Source organism: Mobula hypostoma, chromosome 18 (assembly GCF_963921235.1).
Source record: "Mobula hypostoma chromosome 18, sMobHyp1.1, whole genome shotgun sequence".
In the NCBI taxonomy this organism is placed as follows: Eukaryota; Metazoa; Chordata; class Chondrichthyes; order Myliobatiformes; family Myliobatidae; genus Mobula; species Mobula hypostoma.
The window spans coordinates 37035380-37058523 of NC_086114.1; the positions used below are offsets into that span (position 1 = coordinate 37035380).

The following is a 23144-nucleotide window of genomic DNA, read 5'->3' on the forward strand; positions in this document are numbered from 1 at the left end:
CGAAAACTATTTCGGACTCAGCGAGTTTCCACAAAGAAATAAAATGATTACGCATGACATTCCAAAAGAATAGATGCAAGGTGAAGGAAATCAATCGGGCCCTTAAAAGGGCCAACAGAAAAACCAGGAAACTAAACAACGAGGAGGAACCCGTCACTACTGCCTGTCTTCCCTATATTTCCATGGTTTCTGGAAGGGTCCTTAAGAAATACCAGATTAATACTATCCACAAACCCATAAGGAAACTCAACACACAGCTTATGTGGGTCAAAGATGACCTGGGACTTAGGACGGCTGGAGTTTACAGGATTCTCTGTGAGTACAGAGCAGTGTATATCGGCCAGACGGGACGCATGGTGGAAACCCACATCAAGGAGCACAACAGGTGTATCCATTTGGGTTACTCATTGAAATCGGTGTTAACAGAACACTGCATTCGCAACGGTCATAGGATTGACTTTGACGGCACAAAACTACTATGCCATACCAATGGCTTTTGGGACTGCCTGGTGTAAAGGAAGCCATTGAAGTAAAACTAGAGAAAAGAATTTTAACAAAGACGAAAGTCTTGCTGTAAGTAAGAACTGGAATTCAACTGTAAACAAGGTAGGAAATTTGATTGGATGAGGACTAACCAATCAGGAGGGATGAACGTTGGGGGTATAAAACCACTGGACTAGTCACGCCCAGGCATCATCCCTGATGAAGATGGCAGAGTTTTTTTATTGAAACATCAGTTAAAATCGATACCTGTCCCTGGCTGGAAGTCACAGAAGTTTATTCGTCACTGCCCTACTGTTAACTTGGAGACATGTGTATGACAAGAGGGTGACAAGAGAGGCGGGCAAAGGGAATATTTGTAACATGATCACTTTAAAGCCAACTCTTACCTCTGAATCATGAAAAATCTCAGAACTGTTAAACCATGTTTGGGTGGGGAAATAATGCAACTTTGACGAAAAAATGTGTGGCAAGCACCCACGTATGCCTTGCTCATATTGATACAAATAATCTGCTCATCTTCCTCATTGCTGGTTAGTGACAGCAAGGACAGAACCTTTGCAGCAACAGCCGGCCACAGCAGGCAGGCGAGCCACTTGCTGCAAGACCCTCATGTACGATGGCATAACCGCAGCATTACAAGATGGTGAAGCCTGGGTGAACATAGAGGGGCTGGTGGTCATATGTTTGCAAGTCCACTTTGCTACAGAGGCAACAAAGGATTTAAATTCCTGCCCCTCCAACAGCGTTCTGAGGGGAGAGCTAGAATGTTGCAAAGGTGTTAACCATGTGTACCCTGGGTGTTTTCCCCCTGCAATACTACATAAGATGAGCTAGGTTAGGAGAGATATTAGGATGTTTACCTTGTCAATAAAGATTTCCACAAATCTGTGAAGGAGGAATAATTCTATTCCAGCAAAATGAAGAGGGACTCTCTCCACACTGCCTCAGCAAACCCTCTGGGTTGGGTGTAACACATCATCAGCAATGCTCCCTCAGAAATGATACACTGAAGGCTTGTGGATAGGAGCAGAGTGGAGTTCCCTCGCTTCTGTCCCATCAAATGCCTGACTGTGGTGAAAGTTAGCCACAATGTAAAGTTTCCTCAGCTCTGCTTCAGTAGCAAGGCAACACCACCTAGTGCACCATTTCCCAGAGTGAGGCTGATCACTCTGTGAGCCGAGACCCTGTCAGCACTGGGCTCATACCTCTTCAGCTCACCAGCTGCAGGTGAGGACACTTCCCTGATCTGGTTTGGATCTAACCCCAAGTCTCGTTAATATCAGGAAATGGGCTAATTGAGTGCACTGCTCACTTCTCCCCAGTTAATTTAACAGAGAAAATGTTTGCAATACTTACAGAATTCTGTTCCAGTCAACTGAGCAAGGACTCGGAACGATTTGGACTGCAGATTAGCAGCCCTACGGGTCCATTCATCCTGTTCCTGCTGTTGGCTCTGTTGGGGCTTGGTAGTGTTACGAATTACAGCCTGGTAGACTGGAGAAGAACTGTCGACTAGAGCATCTTTAACATGTAGATTACTGCAATAACAGAGAGAGTCACATTTTACAGTAACATAGCCTAACTCTGAGCCTCAACGGGGCTCCAACTGGTCTTCAGGGAATCTGCAATGTAGGTATTCAATGCCTCTCCTCTGGATACGGGCCCTGAAACTTTATAGATCTCCTTTGAACAAAAAGTGATTTTTAAAAAAATTACAAGAAATCAGAGCCCCTAGCATCTGCTCACATCAACTTTTCACTGAGGGTTATGCCAACCATAGCCAATTTGGTGACACGAGGACCACAGCGGTGGCCTGAAATAGCTGCACCCACTTCACAGCAGAACTCCGTGTGGCTCTTCCACCAGCGGAATGCAACTTTGCACCACATTCAGCCGCACTGCATGGTCCAACTCAGGAGCACTGTACAGCCATCACAGGCTACAGTTTTTCAAAATATGATTTAAAAATTTTAAATGCTTTAGATTTTAAAATTCAGTGAGTTTTGATTGAACTTGCATCATTTCACAGTGAACAGGGGCTGGGATGTTGTACTTTAACATTCCATGGGCACGATCTCAGCTGTCTATCAACATTTTCACAGCCCATTCATGAGTTAAACTAACAAATTGTTCAGCTTAGATCCAAGGAGGATTCATGCTCCCCCTTCCCCACTTTGCCATCGGCTTGCTGGTGTGGTCTTGAGCGAGACAGTGGAAAGCACAGACCACTGCTAAGGAAGCTACAACAGAACTCATCAGCTCTGGACAAAGCCAGAGGAAATCTTCCAAATAAAGAACTTACTTCCTTCTTCCCTCCCGACAACGATAGCTTGGTAATCCTTCTTAACGTCCTTCGAGCTCCAATTCTTCTCTCAAATAAATTACCAAATAATTCAATTTTATTTTTCTCTTATCTAACATTTGCATATGCATACATCTTAGACATCTATATCAGCAACTCTTGCATTCAATTCTGTAGCGAACCTCTTTGCATCATCCACCTGGTGAACAGTTGCAGTGGCAGTCAAAGAGCAGGGGAATGTACGGACAGTGTTCTCTGGGCTAAGTACAGAGCAGCAGTCTGCAGTATCCAGACCACCTGGGGAAATCCACACATTCCATGGGGAGGATGCAAAGACTCCTTGCAGATGACATTGGAACTGAACTCTGAACTCCGATGCTCCGAGCTGTATTTACGTCGCGCTAACCGCTACTCTACCATAGCGTGACGTGACCTGTGAGTTGACCTTCTTGTCTATCCATTCAGGGCAAATGTAAGGCGGGAGAGGGGAGAGGTGGGAACATGAGTACAGAGGCCTGTGATGAACGGAGGGCATTGTGGAGTGTTGGCTAACTCAATACCAAATTAACATTTGGAATCAGTAAGTTAGTCAGGCACCTTCACATGTCTGTCACTGATGGTCACTTCCAGATTGGGGGTCATCAGCTGGATGGGCGCAGTTTTAAAGGAAACTCTAAGAAAATAGTTAGTTTGCAATTTGTTCCTGATGTTGGGGGAGCAGGCTGATCTCCTGGGTAAACTCTGCATCTGTCCTGTTGCTCACCACATGGTCACATGCAGGGACAAGAGAGCAGAGGATGATGTCTATTGTCCAGACATCAAGTGTACTGTCTGTAGGCCTTCACTCTCCAGTCACTCAAAGGCAGCAGTGGGATTCCTCTGGAAAAAGGAGGAGTATGGCAGGCATCTCCTCAAGCTCTCTCTACCATCCAGTAGGATTTTGGCTGATCTTACACCCCAACATTACTTCCTGCATGAGACTCAAAATCACTCAACTCCCTTGGCACGCTAGAATATACAAAATGTAATGTGTCCACTCACAAACCTGTCTCCAAATACACAGAAACTACCAAGTCACCACTTCACAATGACACTCCATGCCAACTTCTACTACACCTGTGTGAACCAGGGTCACAAACTGAGTCTGGTGTAGGTTGTCTGTAATTGAGAAAACAATTACTCCACCTGACAAATATCCCAAGCATACCAGTGACCCAAAAGCACAGACAGATCCTCAAGGTAAACTCTGCAGACAGTGGACTGCGATGTACGTCGAAACTGGAAGTATCATGAAATACTGCAGACAGTTGAAGTACTGGCTTCTTATAGTAAAAAAAATGAATTACATTTTAAGCATACCATGACTTTCGTAGAAGGCAGCCAGATAGATAATACATGTCAATATCAGTTGGTGTCTTAAAGTCACTAGAGGCTCAAAACTCAACACCAAAATATCAGCTGAAACTCAATAAACTTCATTATAAATCTTGTTTCTACTGAGGTGGGCAATTATCAATCACAATAATTCCAATGAACATATCATCAAACCCAATCTTCCACAACAACCAATGAGTGAACAGAAAACAAATGCTCTCAACCAATAAAGTTTAGGAACAGTCATACCTCAGTATCCTAACTGTGTGTGAGTGAGAGAGAAAGAGGGAGACAAACATCCTGATCCAAGTGAGAAAAGAGTGGTGGTTTAGAGTTTTTAAAAATCATCTGTCTAATGTTTCATAAAATAATTCACACCTGGCCACTGTGGGGTGGGACTAATTTCCCTACTGGACCACATACACACACACACACACACACACACACACCATTACACAGTACATCTAATCCTCAATTAAAGCAGAAAATGCTGGAAACACTCAGCTTCAGGGAAAAGAGAAACAGTTAATGTTTCAGGCTGATGACCTTTCAACAGTTCTCACTTGATGGAAGGCCATTAACCCAAAATATTCACTGTTTCTTTCTCCACAGATGCTGCCTGACTAGCTGACTATTTCCAGCATTTTATCTCAGATTTCCACCATCTGTAGTTTTGTTTTTAAACACCTAACAAACAGGCATTCTATGACCTGATGTCTGTCTCTTCAACCAGCCATCTCCCTTTAAACACACCTGTCTAGCATTTAAGCTCTCTGCCACACGCCACATCTAGTAAAGCAACCTGCTACCAATACCAAGCAGCTTGATCTACAGGCTTCACTGTCAGTCTTCATTCTACTGTGGGCTCTGCCGCTCTCATAGATGAGCCAAGCACTCTGTGATGACAAAGGGAGCCTCCTGTCTGCAGAGTTCAGCATTGTCACCACTGAAGAAGCCAGTGGGCATGCTAGAGTATCACACAACTTCACAACTCTTTACGCAGTAAATGTGAAGAAAGAAACAGAGTTAACAATTCAAGAGACTTGGAACATTAACCCTGTTTCTGTCTCCACAGATGCTGTATGTTTCTAGCATTTCCTAATTTTATTTCAGAACTTGCAGCATCTGCAGGTTTTGTTTAAAATTTCAACCAGTTTTGTACTCCACACACTGCACATAGCTCACAGTGGCAACTTCCACTGAGCCTCACTCTCCTTAGAAGTAAATCTGCAAGAGTCACTTGGAAGCGACGTACCTTTAGAACTAGGTAGAGAAGCCCAAAAAAAATCTTTTGGTCTCCAACTATCTTGCACTGACCTCTTGCCCTCTGCAAACCATGCCAATCCCTGCAGTATCACATTACATTTTGGGGCAGCAGCATTCTTTCACGATATTTCCCACTTTGACAACAATTAAACGTGTTTTTTTGTATAAAAGGTGTTCTGAAATCAAAGTTCTGTTAGTTGGTAACTTACTGTTTCAGTGTAAGTGTACCTGTTCTCCCTTGAGATATATAATCTTATGATTAAGCATCTTGATCATTGGTTACACAAAGCGATCCAACAAAACAGGCTTCAAACCTTTAGCTCAAAACATTGTAAAATGCATCCCTGGATTACAGTTCACACTAAAGTTCGGACCAATTGTAATGAATACAAATGTTAATCTCCTCTCCACTCAGGTCTAGATCAGGACACAAAACATGACCACAATAGTTAGCTCAGGTTAGCAGACATCAGAAAAAAACAAATCAATTTCTGCATTTGGTAGTGGAAGTATCAATCGACAACCTGTGTCAATGATTTTAATACGGGTATATTTTGCACACTCAATCCAACACTGCATGCAGCATCATGGGAAGGCTGAAGGGCAGACATCAGCATTTCAGGTGTACACTGATTTTTAAACAAGCACAAAACATTACCTGGAATAACACTACAACTACAATTTTCAGGATAACGTTAGAACTTATCCAGTGGTATGTGAAAGGTATGTCGGTCATTTTAAGAGCATAAACAAAAAGCTTTTGGTTTAACAAACCCATCAAATTATGGTTATCTGAATCCATCTCCTGTCTGGCATATTTACACCATTTGCTTCCTTGGTACCTTCCACCATTCATTTATTATTGTGTCAAATAAAGCTAAGTCAGAATTCTCAGCTTTCTCCCAGATTCCCCAACGTTGACAGTGGGATCGATTAACATTCCCTCATATCTCTTTTTGAATAAAAACTTGTTTTTTTCCCCAACATTCCTTACAATTAAGTTCATGAGATCAAAGATGAACTTTGCTGCGCTACACTCTGCCTGTTGGCACTGTCTAGCTCTCCAATGGCATACAAGGAAAAATCCAACAAACCATTCTTAAACAATTCTTCATTTACCTCCTGGTTTCCTGCCTGGCATTCTAACCACCCACAAAAGCATCCTATTCCCTCTTCCACTGACCGCAGTGGTCATTTCAGTCTCCTAATCCATACACTGCATTACTGCTCAATTCTATCCATATTCTGGCTCCTAAGTGTACTTATACTGTTTAACATTGAGTTGTATCTGGCACTGATGTTTAAATTAGATCTGAATGCAATGTGAAAGCGATATCCCTATACTGAGCAGTCTGACGCTTGGTCGATTGGGTACACTGTCCATCTTTCACCCACTTGAGGACGAGCAGATACAATAGCCTGTTTCACTCACCTTCCCCACCCCCTACCAAACTTCATCAAGGTGATACTAATAAAGATGCATTGACAAATCTGGGATCTAAAGGTACCCTAGCACGACCCAATGGACTGGCACAGTACCGCAAACCTACCCTCCTCTGAAGGAACTACCAATGTCCTTTCAAATGCCAGTGAGTTTCCTCTTCACAATGGAGGCTTCCAAGAAGGAAGGCAAATGAGTCTGTACAGCAAGTTTACCATTCTCAAGATCATGGCGTAAATCATACTGCTTCCCTCCAGCTCCAACTACCCCATCAATAGCTGTCCACAACAGTTCAGCACCCGTGTCAAAGGCAATGTCATGGGCAAAGGCTAATGCATTACAACACATACCCTCAGAATTTACCTTGCTGGTGGGCTCATGAAAATGCACCCAAACCTTTTTGCTAAAGGCAGAAAACCAAAATTGGACATGTCACAGCACAAGTGGCAAGGAACCAAGAAAGGGAATCTCCCTTCTCTGGCGTCTGTGATTGAAATGGTGTTTCTGGCCCCTGAGAGTTTAGTACAGACTTGGTTAAGAAACAATAGCTTGGTTATGAAAGTTGGACCTACTTACGCAAATGGAGGTTCAGGGCCACTGGGGGTCGCATGATTAAACAGCGCCCAGGGCATTGACCATTGGTATCCGTGATTGTTTAGGAGGTAGGTAGGTTTGATAGACAGGTAACAAAAATGACAATGACGGTTGTATGTTAGAAATGGGAGTGAGGGAGAGTGTGTGTGAGTGGGATGGGGATGGGATGAGGGAGGTAAAGAAAGAAGTAACATACCATTAGAATAAAACACTGCTCTACCAATCAAAACAAGAGTTGCAACACTAATCCCAGATCTACACAAAGGTATCAAATAGTCAACACTATGAAGTTGTGGTCATTTAACTGCAGAGTTATCACAAAATCATGGGAGTATTTTCACCACATAGTGATACAATGTACTAGTATCAGGAGAGGCTCAGTTCAGATGGCACTACAGTCAATAAACCTTTGAGCAATCTTCTACCACACAATATTTCCTCAGAAACTGAGAACTAGCCTTGTAACTAGTCATTACACAATGACCAAACTTCAAACTTGGAGTCTGGTTTAAGCTTACGTTCATAGTCTGCGAAGAATGCTCAGCACAGTGCACTGGGTTACAGGCAAGGTACCACTGTAACTTTACCTTGTGACCAACACCTAGTTCTCTGGAACAGGCAGATGTCCGGGTGAACAGAGGTGCAGGTGCTCCTGGTGGTGCACCTGTGGGCAAATTCATTTCCTCATACCCAGCAGCAAGGACATTCCCTAATGTCCTTGCACTGAACCGGGCTGAAACTCAGTATGCAGTAACAAAACCACCTGCCATCTGTACAAAATAAAAAAGTCCAGAGCTTGTGTTCCAAGCTGCCTCCTGGCTGGGAAGTATCTGAGTAGCAGCTGATTTTCACCACTGTTGTTGCTCACAAGTGATGCTAGGTTGTCGGGATGGGAAAACAATCATCCCTGTGAGGAAGGGAATGGGCCACCGACCACCACAGGAAAGACTAAACCTTACTGCGTCTTCTCTGTTCTCTCTCAAGGAAAGATTTCAGCAACCGAGAGTTACATTTGACCCTGTGGTGAAGAACGCTTGCTGTTTCTCACTGACTGCTGACAGTACTGTGGGGGCCTTTCAATGAAATGGAGGCACCTACCAGATCTAGGCTTCCTTTTCAGTGACACATGACAACTCTCAGTTAAATCTAACATGTCAAGTTCCCTTGCCGGGCGGGCTATGTGGAATGGGGTATGGTTACGGTGGAAGGCTGCTCTAAGGGGCCAGTGTGCATGGACCAGCGCTCTGTTGCTGCACGCACCTCATGCAGTGACAGAGAACGTTGGGAGTGTAACGCAGGCGTTTCCTTCTGTTGATGGTTCCGTGGGCCACACAAGGCTGCGGTAATGAAACATGACAGGATCAAAGAAATCCTGAGCAAACTTCGAATCTCATTCAGGTATATAACCTGAAAATGGCCATTAACCCTTTTTTGGAATTAATGTTAAATTCTGCATTTGGAGGGCGCAATAGGGCAAGAAAACACACTGTGATTGGGAGATATGAGGATCAGAGAGATTTTCAGGCTGTGGGTCCTTAAAGATCCACAAGATGGGTGAAGAGACCTAGAGGATACTTTCTGTTATGATTATGCATCAGGAGAGTAAAGTCTCGCTGGATCTGTACAGCAGTCAGAAACAGTTTGGGCACTGTGTACACTTCTGATTACAGGGAAGTCATGGTTGTACAGGAGAGGGAATGGAAGATGTTTACCAGGAATGAAAAAGAGTAATCAGGAGGCAGGATTTGATAAGGATCATGGAGAGACTTCAATGAAGTGTGTCAAAGTAAAAGGATCAAAGACTGATGGAAAGACAATTATAATAGTTAGCAGAAAGATTAGTTGAGAAACCCCTCCACCACCCCCACAAGCAGTTGGAGTTTGGCACCCACTGTAGGAAGAACCGGACAGCAATACCACACTTAAACTACACTGGTAGGTGGACGGGCAGCAGGCTGTGGATTCAGTGCAAGAAGGTGCATTAGGCCAAGTAGGTTCCTTTGGACAAACATGGGAAAGATGGGCCAAATGGCCTCCTTCTGGGGAGAAAGAGAGAAAAGGTACATCCTACACTGCAACCCAGGTCTCCAAGGGGCCATGAAGAGGATCAGGGCCACGGATAAGTTCTATACAAACACCCAGGCACCAGTTATTCTTGTTGTTGACATTTCGCTGCAGAATTTGACAGTGCACTGACCCAGAGGAAACATTAAACCCACATATGATTTCAGAAGCCCACTTTTTGTTGAGCAGTTTAAACAAATGCTGAACTTTAATCCAATACTAATTGTTATTTGATTTTGAAATTACCCTAACTCCAGAGGTGCAAAATGGCTCCTGAAGCCCCTGGCATGCTGAGATCTCCTGGGCCTACCTTGATAGGTCACTGCCCCTGGCGTGGGCCTGGCCGGCAATGGCATCCATGATAGCGTCCTGAGAGTACATGCTGATGGGGGTGTTATACTGGGCGTGGATGATGGTGGCCTTTCCACCCGGACCCTTCACTTCGATGGGCTTGTGCGTGGACAGCACCGAGTCCTTCAATGCATTGGGGTTGAAGCGCTCCACATACTCGCTACAGGTGGTGGGAGTGAGAAAGGAAAGGAGAGTGAAATGTGGCAGGAAGGAACATTACTGGGAAAGTTCTGTTAGTACTGGAGAGGTGGAAGATTCAGAAGCCTCTTCTCTCAAATTCCCACTTAGAAATCCAAAAGTCCCATCCACAAATCTGAATGTCCCAGGAGACAGAGACAGTTCATTCTCCCTGAACCAACTCCTGTCCTCATATGGGACACTCCACAGTGCTGAGCCTGCTGAGCTCAACGACAGCATCTCTCTCACTGTTAGAACACTGAAGGTGCTTCCATTGTGACAATCATAAACTATTTCCAGTTCCTCTGAAAGGTCCCTGGCTTTGGTAAAGTGCCACATCCGGCTTCCCAAGGCTCTTCACCACCTGGTCATTTCTTGACCCGTTACTCTTTGGGAGAGGCTGGTGGTGGGTGATGGGTGGAAGAGCAAACACGGAAGGTCACTGTCGGATGTCCTGAACCAAAAGCTGGAGGATAAAGGGTAGATTTTGTTGAGCTCAGCACCAAGAGGACAGCACAGCAGTGCTGCTCCCAGCAAGTCAACTTCCACTCCAACCTCAGATGCTGTCAGTGTCTGTAGTTTGAATATTCGCACAGAGACTGCAGAGGTTCCCCTGGGTGCTCCAGTTCCCTTCCACGTTCTAAAGACGTGGGTAGGTTAATTGGCTGGTGTAAATTACTCCTTAATGTGGGCGAGGGCCATATAGTTCAAATGAGAGCTCACAGGACAATCTGCAGATGCCAGAAATCTAGAGCAACGTACACAAAATGCTGGAGGAACTCAACAGGTCAAGTAGCATCCATGGAGGGCAATAAAGAGGTATGTGTCGACTTTACTCGGCCCAATACGTTGACTCTTCCATCCTTAGATTCCACCTGACTTGCTGAGTTCCTCCGATATTTTGTGTCTGTTGATCAAACAGGAGCTGATGGGTTTGAGAGAGGGAATGTTACCCAGGTACAGGGAAATTCGGAGAAGGGCGGAGGGTTGGACTGATGGGATTGCTCTGCTTGGGGGCTAGCATGGATCCAATGGGCTGACTGGACCATTGGCAATGGTAAATAAGTATAAGCCTGTACTGCCACACTATGAGGACGGGGGGAGGGTGAACGTCAACACATTAAAACGAAATCTGAAAGTTGAGCATTCAGTGACTGTCCCAGCCAGCAATGTTACATGCAGAATCAATGGCTCACACCAATTTGGCCAAGAGTTTGATGTTGCTTTCTCAGCATCTAGTGTTCCAGAGGGCAGAGCTGCCAACCCAAGGCCCCAACGGGAGACAGGAGGGGGAGCTCTGATGATCCAGTCACTGGAGAATGAAGATACAAGGTGGGATAACCGGATGAAACAACCCCAATGACAGAGGCTTCTGCTAATCCTCACACAGGGTCTGCACATAGATTATTATTAGGGGAAGAAGACAGGTCATGCAGGTCACCAGCTGATGGGGAGTTATTCAAACAAGGCTATCTCTTCCGGCACTCTGATATAAATAGCACCGATGATTTCAACAGCATTGGGTCTGGACTTGTGACGGTGACAGCAGTGCTGCAAGAGAGGAGGCATTAATAACTCAGGATGCTGCTGAAAGTCCTGAGATGTCAGGATGAAAGGTCAGTCCGTCAAGCCTCTACCTCTTCCTTCTGCTGTCACTGGCACAAGCGAAATATTTCCCTGCTCCCATTTTTTGAGAAAAAAATTTTGACATTTCAACACAATCTCCACCGCTTTTGCAAGCTTCCATCCATGTCCAAGCTCAACACACAGCATGCACTGTCCATACCAGTACTGCCCAAGATGGCCAAGGCACACCCACTCACTGTCCGAGCATGCAATGCACAAAGCTGCCATCGTACCAAGCACGTTGTGCACCAACTTGTCAGGTTACTCAGCACGCAGCACAAAACTCTGCCAGCTTACCCACCGTGCACATTAGAAACCCCACCTGAAACACAGGAGATTGTCACCCCATTCCCGACCCCTATCCATAACAGACTCTAACTCTATTCTCAACTCCTAACATAACCCAAACCCTCATCCCAACTACAGCAACTATTAGCCCAAACCTAACCCTGATCCCAACCCTAACCTTCCCCCCAAACCGAAGTCTCTGTCAGTCCCTTTCCATAGGTAGGAACCACTGCTAGAGTATGTTTGGACCCCGTGTAGCACAATGCAAATAGGGAGCTTATCAGGATAAAGTGGTGGCAGACAAGGTGCCCCATCAGTTCTTTTCTTGTCCATATCTCTCGACTTTCCCCATTTCTCATTTGATTGTGCAGAGCTGGAACACACCAGGAAGAGGGTGGACATGGTGGTTGAGCTTTAGGAATTTCCTGTTCGGAGTGAGCAGAGAACCCACAATCTACAATGTGGAATTAACACGTTGCATTCCGGGTATCTACAATAAAGGGATTCCACCTGCCCCTCCACCCCCTCCTCTACCTCTGCCTCTGCCCTCTATCTCCTCCACCTCATTCTCTCTTTGCCTGATCCTCAGCAACTGCATGTGTCAGCAGTGTGTGACATGTCCCTTCCTTCCTGACACCACCACCCCCCAAGGCAATCTTGTGGCTCTGTGTCCATGAAGCACCCTGTCATTGGATTATCTTCAGTCTTCCACATCTGCCCTCAGACTCTCTCTATCCAGTTCTCTTCACTGTGATCTGCCTCCACCCTGGCATGGACTGCTCCTCCCTCCTCGCTGGGCTCACTGCTGCTATGGCTACTGGTCCAATGTCTGGCTTAAGTCTTGGTTCCCTTCACGTGCACAGCCCTCTGACCCACCAACTCTTGTAGAACTTAGAACATGGAACAGCCCCTTCAATGTACTTCCTGTTACTCCCCCACCCCATTGTTGTTAGGGACTGACATTCAGCATGCCCTCTCTTTCCCATCAGCAGCACCACTGACACCCTGTTAACCAAACCTTTGGTCACAGACTTTTACCTCAGGGTACAGGTCTTCTGCTCTGTTGGCGTAGTCTCCAATGTTTACTACAAGACATAGCAGCCATTTCATTCTGCTCTGCAATTCAACCACGACTAATTTATTTTTGCTTTCATCCTCATTCTCCTGCCTTTTCCCTGTAACCTTTGACATCCTCACTAATCAAGAACCTATTAACCTCCACTTTAAATATACCCAATCACTTGGCCTCCACAAGTAGCAATGAATTCCAGACTCACCATCCTCTGGCTAAAAAACAAATTCCACTTCTTCTCTGTTCTATTCTGAGGCTGTGCCCTCTGGTGCTAGACTCCCCCAGTATTGGAAATACCCTCTTCATCTCCATGCCATAGGATTCTGATGCCATATGAGTGTAAGCTGTCACTGGGGTAGCAATGGGCTCTAAAGACCAACCCATGGGGCACAGGTGGGGACTAGTCAGCCCATCTTGTGTTTACTGGCTCTTGACTGAAGAACTATACTGTCAACCCGCTTCCTAACCTCAGATCCTCCACTGAACCCTGTCATAAGCTCTTGTAACAGGAAGGGCTGATATAGGGAACTCTACACTCGATCTCAGGAAGAGCTGAAGATAAACCCCGAGGATGGAGCATGGCAAGTGGAAGAGAGACCTGGTTTCTGGAGCAGTCTTACATCTGGAGTTTGCATGGATTTAGCAGAATGTGAAATGCACTCGGATGATGGTTCTAGAACACAGGGCAGGGTGCAATGACCTGGAACACAACGGCAAACCAAGCTCGTTCTGCACAGCAACTCAAGACCAGGACAGAGAATCGCAGCTCGCAGCAACAGGGCCTCATCATGCTGCCCTTGAACACAACACACAACACGCTACCACAGGATGGCTGCCCACTAACTTGGCTGCAGTGTTGACAATCTGTGGGAGGAAAAAAGAAATTAAAAAGGTTTAGTCTTCACATCACACTACGGTACATCAGGAGTAAGCCTGTACCTCTATCTGTGTTAGCGCTCCCACCATTTTGCCCACACAGGGGCAACAGGCAACTGTCACTGAAGTCAGCAGCAGCTCAGTGAACAAATATTCCCCCGAGAAGCGCGACACGCGGAATCTGAAGATTCTGCCTCCAGTTTGCGCCTCTACCAAGGGACGTGAATGGAGCTGGCAAAACCAAGCAGGAACGTGCACACGCCAGTCACCAGAACCCAGCGCAATCTTCCTCAATGCAGGAAGCAGCATGGTAGTGCTCCAGTAACGAGGTGCTGCCTGCGTCGAGTTTGCACGTTCTCCCGGGGTGCTCCAGTTTCCTCCCACATCCACAACCATGCTTCCATTATTCCGAAAGCCCACAGACTCAATGGGCTGAATGGCCTTGTTTTATGCGGCATGAAGTACAAAGAGGGCTAGAGTATCAGAGTCCGAATCAGGTTTATTATTGCTGACATTTGTTGCTTTGTGTCAGACGTACGGAAGTAGACATTAAAAAATGAACATAAAACAAAGAAATCATGCAAAAAGAGGAAGAATGAGATAGTGTCCGTGAATGCTCATAAATTTGATTACAGAGGGGTCCTAAAGCATTGAGTGTGGGTCTTCAGGCTTCTGTATCTCCTCGATGGTAGTAATGAGAAGAGAGCAACCCACCGGCCTGACCCTCAGCAAATTCAGACAAGGTCAGGGAGACAGAGTGAGTGGTTTCAGACTAGATCTTAAACAACTTGAGGTAGTAACAGCAAGGCCATTGTTGCAGTTAGCCGCTCATCGAAAGCCACCCCCTTGTGGGTAGCGGGGATCCGTCTATTTAAAGAGCAATGCAGCATTTGCACTGGCTGTTTAGCTGATGACATCACAGCGCCAGTCGAGTATAAATCTAGTGCGCTGAAAGCACGTGATCCCTTTACGGTCTCTGGGTCACCACAGGTTGGGGGCTGTGACCGGTGCCATGGAAACAGTAAGCAGTGGAAGTCTGCCACAGTCAGAGAGGGCCCAGACGCACACTTTAGTTAAGTATTTGCCACTGTGTGCAACTTGGATTGGTTACTGAATGTTTAGTTTCTGTTTTGTCCTGCCACTTCAAGCGCTCAGTTTGGATAAATATTTGTAACTAAGTGTAGCTTGAAGGGTTCCTGAATGTTTAGGGTCTGTCTTGTCCTGTAAATAAATAGTTAACTTACTTACCCATAGTGAGTGGCTTCTGTCTCCACTCACGGAACCCGTGAACCTTATATCACACAACAGCCAGGGCAATAAGACGTCAACCTCAGCCACTAGAGGAAGCAAGAGACAAACTCCCAGTTCCCAGGAGGGGCTGCTAACATGAAACCTTGGCTGGTTTCTCTTTCCACGGAAGCTGCTTCACTGGCTGAGTGGCTCCAGCTCGTCTGCTTTTGTTTCATCATTCCAGACACAACAGGCCCAACACCAGCTGAGTTCCTGGGGCAACACCAGCTCAACATGGCCATGGCAATGAGAAGCCCATTGACAGTGGGGCCAAGATACTGCTGTAGCCATAGCTACTCCACTGGTCCCCACACAAGGATGGCAAACATGTTGAGAAAGTACAGTAAGTCAGGCTACAGACACGACTCCCTGACTCCGGATCTTACAATCTACCTCATTATGATCTTGCACTTTTTGTCTACCAGCACTGCATTATCTCTATACCCGAAACACTATATTCTTCATTCTGTTTTTATTTTATTTTGTACTGCTTCAATGCATTGTGTAATGGTTTGATCTGTATGAACAATATGCAAGATAAACCTTTCACCATACCCCTGTACATGTGACAAAAATAAACCAATTCCAATTGCAAATAGACACACAGTTCATGCAAGTTGGCTCAGAATGGGGTACTGGATGCACCAGGAGATGGTTGCAAGTAGCGAGGTTTGGAATGTCCTTCAGCGCTGGTGGAATCTTCAACCTCAAACCAGCCCAGATCCAGTGACCAACTACAGACTCTGGCTGGATGCAATATGGTCACTTGGGGCTGATAAGCCACACTGGTAATGCACTGCCCTCTTGTGGTCCTGATGCATACAGCAGGTAACTATTGAACCTCCTCTGGTCACCACTTCAGGTTATTGTTTCACCAGAAGCAAAATAAATGGCAGATGTTGGAAATCTGAAATAAAAGCAGAAAACTTGGCAGTATCTATGGAGAGAGAAAGGGTGTTAATGTTTCAGATCAATGACCTTCGTTAGGCGTCAGACCAAATGATCCAGTGGGTGGTAAAAGGATAAACCCTTGGCCCACTAGAAATAATGAAAATCGTCAGCCACAACATCGAAGGCTTCAGCCACAGGAAAGCAGAAATCCTGGCAAACTTAAGACCGGACATCTTATGCATACAAGAAACTCATAGGCTGAACAACCAACTCTATGTGCCAGGAATGCACATGGCTCTTGACACCCCTAGCCAAACTTATGGAAGTGCAATCTTTGTTAAAGATAAATCTATAGTAATGAGAACAGCAAACATCCAAGCTGGATCAATGGAAGTTCTGAAAGTTGAAACAAAACACATAAATATCACCTCGGTCTACAAACCCCCTAATGAACCATTCATGTGGCCACCTAACCTAGATCTCCAGGACAAAATGCACCTCATTGTTGGTGACTTTAACAGCCATAGCACCAACTGGGGATACGAAGATGCCGATGCAAATGGAGAAGAAGTTGTATCATGGGCTCTAAACAACAGCCTTGAGCTACTATATGAGTCAAAGGACACCCCTACCTTCACAGGTGCCAGATGGAGAAAAAGATACAACCCAGACCTTGCCTTTATTACCTCGACAAGCTCCAACCTCTTCACACGAACAGTTCTCCAACATATACCCAAATCCCAACACCGTCCAGTTCAGGTAGAATCCCTTCCCGTTCTGAGACCTGTACCATCAAAGTTCCTACCAAGATTTAACCTGAGAAAAGCAAATTGGACATCTTTTGCAGAATCCCTTGATCAACTTATCGATACCATACCACCAGAACCTGAACATTATGATGAATTTGTCCGACTAATCTGGAAAGTAGCACAGCAGAACATACCTAGCGGCTGCAGAACCAAATATATTCAGGGATTGACTAGTGATATCAAGCAAAGTTATGATGACTATGTCAACTTATATGACCAAGACCCGTTTGGTCAAGACACAACTGAAATGGGAGAGTCAGTTCTGTCCCTACTGAGCCAAGAGGGACAACAGCGTTGGCAGGAACTGATAGAAAACACAGACATGACCAAGAATAGTAAGAAGGCACCGGCAACTGTTCGGAAACTCAACCCAGACAATAGACCACCACAGAGAATTGCTGCCGTAACACCCAATCAGGTTGCCCACCAACTGGTACTAAATGGTCGACCAAATAACAAGGAACGGAGGCAAAAGAAAAAGCAACATCAGGAGATGGAGTCAGCTCTGTCAAATGGGAATAACAACTTCCCACCTCTCACCCTAGAAGAATTAAAGGATGAAGTATCACAGCTAAAATCCAACAAAGCTGTTGGCATAGATGGGATTCTTAATGAATTCCTTAAACATCTTGGACCTAAAGTACTCCACTGGCTTCTGTCCCTTTTTAACTGTTGCCTAAGATCATTAAAAATACCTAAAAAGTGAAGAGCCAAAGTTGTTGCTCTCCTAAAACCCAATAAAGACCCCAACATTCCTAAAAATTACAGACCGATTTCCCTGCTCTGCACCCTCTATAAACTCTACGAGAGACTCATACTGAAAAGAATATCCCCCTTCGTCAAAGATCTTCTCACACCAGACCAAGCCGGGTTCAGGCCAGGCTCCTCTTGCTGCGGTCAAGTCCTGAACTTAACCCAGTATATTGAGGATGGCTGTGAAATGCGACAAATTTCATGGGCAGTATTCGTTGACTTAACAGCAGCATACGGCACTGTGAATCACAGAGGCCTGCTACTGAAATTATCTAAAATGTTAAAGAATAAAACCACAGTCAAAGTAATAAGAAACCTTCCTAGAAAATCACAGATTTTATGTAGAAATGAATGGAGTTACGAGTAGGTGGCGTCCACAAAAGAATGGACTACCACAGGGATCAGTCCTGGCACCTTTACTATTTAATGTTTACACAAACGACCAACCAACCTTTCCTAACACACGCAGGTTTATCTATGCAGACGACCTATGCATAACAACATAAGCTAACTCCTTCCAGAAGCTGAAGTACGACTTACAGCAGTCCTCGAAGCAATGAAGCAGTATTATGAAAAATGGTCTCTGAACCCAAATCCATCAAAAACTCAAGTGAGGTGCTCGGGGAATATAAAGAATGTAAAAAGAATCTCAAGAAAGAAATTAGAAAAGCTAAAAGAAGATATGAGGTTGCTTTGGCAAGTAAGGTGAAAATAAATCCAAAGGGTTTCTACAGTTATATTAATAGCAAAAGGAGATTGAGGGATAAAATTGGTCCCTTAGAGAATCAGAGTGGACAGCTATGTGCGGAGCCAAAAGAGATGGGGGAGATTTTGAACAATTTCTTTTCTTCTGTATTCACTAAGGAGAAGGATATTGAATTGTGTAAGATAAGGGAAACAGGGAAGTTATGGAAACTATGATGATTAAAGAAGAGGAAGTACTGGTGCTTTTAAGGAATATAAAAGTGGATAAGTCTCTGGGTCCCGACAGGATACTCCCTAGGACCTTGAGGGAAGTTAGTGTGGAAATAGCAGGGGCTCTGACAGAAATATTTCAAATGTCATTAGAAACGGGGATGGTGCTGGAGGATTGGCGTATTGCTCATGTTGTTCCATTGTTTAAAAAGGGTTCTAGGACTAAACATAGTAATTATCAGCCAGTGAGTTTGATGTCAGTGGTGGGTAAATTGATGGAAAGTATTCTTAGAGATGGTATATATAATTATTTGGATAGACAGGGTCTGATTAGGAACAGTCAACATGGATTTTGCGTGGAAGTTCATGTTTGACAAATCTTATTGAATTTTTTGAAGAGGTTACTCGGAAAGTTGACGAGGGTAAAGTGGTGGATGTTGTCTATATGGACTTCAGTAAGGCCTCTGACAAGGTTCCACACGGAAGGTTAGTTAGGAAGGTTCAATCGTTAGGTATTAATATTGAAGTAGTAACATGGATTCAGCAGTGGCTGGATGGGAGACGCCAGAGTAGTGATGGATAACTGTTTGTCGGATTGGAGGCCGGTGACTAGTAGTGTGCCTCAGGGATCTGTACCGGGTCCAGTGTTGTTTGTCATATACATTAATGATTTGGATGATGGGGTGGTAAATTGGATTCGTAAGTATGCAGATGATACTAAGATAGGTGGAGTTGTGGATAATGAAGTAAGTTTTCAAAGCTTGCAGAGAGATTTAGGCCAGTTAGAAGAGTGGGCTGAAAGATGGCAGATGGAGTTTAATGCTGATAAATGTGAGATGCTACATTTTGGTAGGACTAGTCAAAATAGGACATACATGTTTGTTAATGTTCCGTTAAAGATGGCGCCGGTAACTGGCGATTTTGCGTGTGCTCTCCAGAGCAAACTGCCCTCTTTACTATCCTATACCCGAGAAACCCTTATAAACCTCCAATTTAGCAAGATCAAGATCAACAACACCCTGGCAAAGCTACTGACCCAGCTGGAGACCACCATGCCAGAACTGCTTCTTGAACTCTGGACCGCACCTGGACCCGACCAATGAGGCCCACCGCATTCCCGGAGACCCGCTGTCTGCAACCGTACCGGAGCGCTTGGAGACATGGCCCATTCCGACCAGCACCTCTCCGGAGCAGACGACCACACAGAAGTGACGGTTGAGACCTCGAGGTGCCCCAGACGCTTCCCCGGAGCGACCACCATAAAGGCCCGTTGGTGGCCATCCACAGCTGCCAAAGTGAGGCCTCCGCCGCCGACCTCGGAAATCGAGCCCGAGGCTCGACTGGAGCGGAGGCCTCCGCAACCGTGACTCGGCATAGGGACTTGTTTCAGCCAGGAGCCCGGCCATCTGGGATTAAGTGCTGGCTTCGGGGCCCGACCCAATTGACAGCCCAGGCCCCCGGCAGCTGCAAGTGGCAGCGGAGCCTCCCTCATTACTCGGCCCGACCCGGAGTGCACGACGACGCGATTCCCACTGGATGCGTCCACCTACCTCAAAGAGCTGACAACAACACACTGCATCGATCTAAACCTGGAAAGATGCACTACTTACCGAGGAAGCGTGGAAAAAGAGCTGGGCTGCTGATCAGATTGAAGCTGAGGGGCTTCAGGGTCCCTATGCCCACCATCCTACTAGCTAATGTGCAAGCCATAGAGAACAAGGTGGATGATCTTAAAGGGAGACTCACCTACTGCAGGGAGATGAGGAACTGCTGTGTATTCTGTTTCACTGAGACCTGGCTCTCCCCGCCACCCCTGACTGTACCATCCGACCGGAGGGATTTTCGATCCATTGGATGGACCGCATGGTGTCTTTGAGCAAGACAAGGGGGGTGGTGTCTGCCAACTGATCAACACTGCGTGGCACTGACAAGCTCCTGCAGCCCAGACCTGGAACACCTGTCGGTGAAGTGTCGTCCCTACTATCTGCCATGGGAGTTCACCTCAGTCATACTGACAGCGGTCTATATTCCCCCCAGGTGGACGTGGAGTGTGCTCTGAACATACTGTATGCCAACATCAGTGAACTTGAGACCAGGTATCCGGAGGCTTTGCTCATTACAGCCGGGGACTTTAACCAGGCCAAGCTCAGAAAGGCACTGCCAAAGTTATACCAACATGTCTCCTGTCCCACTAGAGGCCCGAATATACTTGACCACTGCTACACAGCAGTCAAGGATGCCTACCGTTCCGTCCCACAACCTCACTTCAGAAAATCGGACCATCAGGCCGTACTCCTCCTCCCGGCTTACAAACAGAAACTGAAGCAGGAGGTCACGGTGTTAAAAGTAGTGTTGCGTTGGACGGAGGAAACGGATGAGGTCCTCCGTGACTGCTTTGGATCGGTGGACTGGTTAGTATTCAAGGACTCGGCAGATAACCTCGATGAGTATGCCTCAGCTGTCACGGACTTTATTTGGAAATGCACAGAGGACTGTGTGTCTCGCAAGACGATCCGGGTATTCCCTAACTGGAAACCTTGGATGAATTATGAGGTCAAGTCCCTTTTGAAGGCTAGAGCTGCGGCTTTTAGGTCTGGGGATACCAGTCGCTACGTGGAATCCAGGCGTGAACTCCGGAAAGCCATTAAGGGCATCAAGAGGCAATATCGAGCCAAGTTGGAAGCCCAGGCTAACAAAAGGGATGCCAGTAGACTATGGCAGGGTCTAAATGAGATCACTGGGCACAAAGAAAAGGGAATATCAGTAACTGTGGCGCTTCTCTTCCTGACAACGTATTCTATGCAAGATTTGAACATAAGAGGAGCGTCCTGCTCCCTCCGGATGAACCGGACCTGGTGGCATCGAGATTCATCATCACCGAGGAGGACGTTAGAAGGGCCTTCCTGAAGATAAATCCAAGGAAGGCGACGGGTCCAGATGGCGTTCCGGGACGGGTTCTCCGGGCCTGTGCAAGCGAGCTAGCTGGAGTGTTTGCTGACACCTTCAACTGCTCCTTGCTTCAGCCTAAGATCCCCTTGTGTTTTAAGAAGGCAACGATAATCCCAGTGCCGAAGAAGAGCAAGGTGGCATGCCTGGATGACTATCGACCTGTGGCTCTGACATCAATTGCTATGAAGTGCTTCGAGAGATTGGTTATGGCACACATCAACCACAGCCTACCGGTCAACCTCAACGCTTTGCAATTCGCCTACCGGAGCAACAGGTCAACGGCAGATGCCATCTCACTGGCCCTACATTCCTCCTTAGAACATCTGGAGAATAAATACGCATACGTAAGGCTTCTTTTCATTGACTACAGCTCTGCCTTTAACACCATCATTCCAAATAAACTGATTCCTAAGCTCCGGAACCTAGGCCTTAGCACTCAGATCTGCAGCTGGATCTTCAACTTCCTCACAGACAGGACCCAGGCTGTAAAAAATAGGGGACAAGCTCTCCTCTACAATCACTCTGAGCACCGGTGCCCCACAAGACTGTGTACTCAGCCCCCTGCTGTACTCACTGTACATCCATGATTGTGTAGCCAAGTTTCCATCAAACTCAATATGTAAGTTTGCTGATGACACAACAATTGTAGGCCGTATCTCAGGTAATGATGAGTTTGAGTACAGAGAGGAAATTAAGAACCTGGTGGCATGGTGCAAAGACAATAACCTATCCCTCAACATCAGCAAGATGAAGGAATTGGTTGTTGACTTCAGAAGGAGTAGCGGACCGCACGACCCAATTTACATCGGTGGTGCGCAAGTGGAACAAGTCAAAAGCTTTAAGTTCCTCAGGGTCAAAATGACCTGACTTGGTCCAACCAAGCAGAGTTCACTGCCAAGAAGGCCCACCAGCGCCTTTACTTCCTGAGAAAACTAAAGAAAATTGGCCTGTCCCCTAAAACCCTCACTAATTTTCATAGATGGACAGTAGAAAGCATTCTTCTAGGGTGCATCACAACCTGTTATGGAAGTTGTCCTGTCCAAGACCGAAAGAAGCTGCAGAAGATCGTGAACACGGCGCAGCACATCACACAAACCAATCTTCCGTCTGTGGACTCACTTTACACCACACGCTGTCGGAGCAGTGCTGCCAGGATAATCAAGGACACAACCCACCCAGCCAACACATTTTTCGTCCCTCTTCCCTCCGGGAGAAGGCTCAGGAGCTTGAAGACCCGTACGGCCAGATTTGGGAACAGCTTCTTTCCAACTGTGATAAGACTGCTAAACGGATCCTGACCCGGATCTGGGCCGTACCCTCCAAATATCCGGACCTGCCTCTCGGTTCTTTTGCACTACCTTACTTTCCATTTTTCTATTTTCTATTTATGATTTATAATTTAAATTTTTAATATTTAATAATTTTAACTTTGTATTTTTAATATTTAATATTTGTAATCCAGGGCGTGTGAAGCGCAGAATCAAATATCACTGTGATGATTGTACGTTCTAGTACCAATTGTTTGGCGACAATAAAGTATAAAGTATGGTAAATGGCAGGGCATTGAAGAATGCAGTAGAACAGAGGGATCTAGGAATAATG

The 23144-nt window shown here is 45.8% G+C and overlaps 1 protein-coding gene across 1 annotated transcript in view; it reads right to left on the reverse strand.

Moving 5' to 3' along the window:
• ldb3a (LIM domain binding 3a) overlaps positions 1 to 23144 on the reverse strand; it is a 179264-nt gene that overhangs the window by 64242 nt on the left and 91878 nt on the right. Inside the window, exons 7-9 of the mRNA XM_063070731.1 lie at positions 13904 to 13923; positions 9856 to 10056; positions 1861 to 2042 (exon numbers count right to left, since the gene is read on the reverse strand). Of these exons, the coding sequence (XP_062926801.1) occupies positions 1861 to 2042; positions 9856 to 10056; positions 13904 to 13923 (403 nt within the window). The remainder of the gene's footprint in view (positions 1 to 1860; positions 2043 to 9855; positions 10057 to 13903; positions 13924 to 23144) is intronic.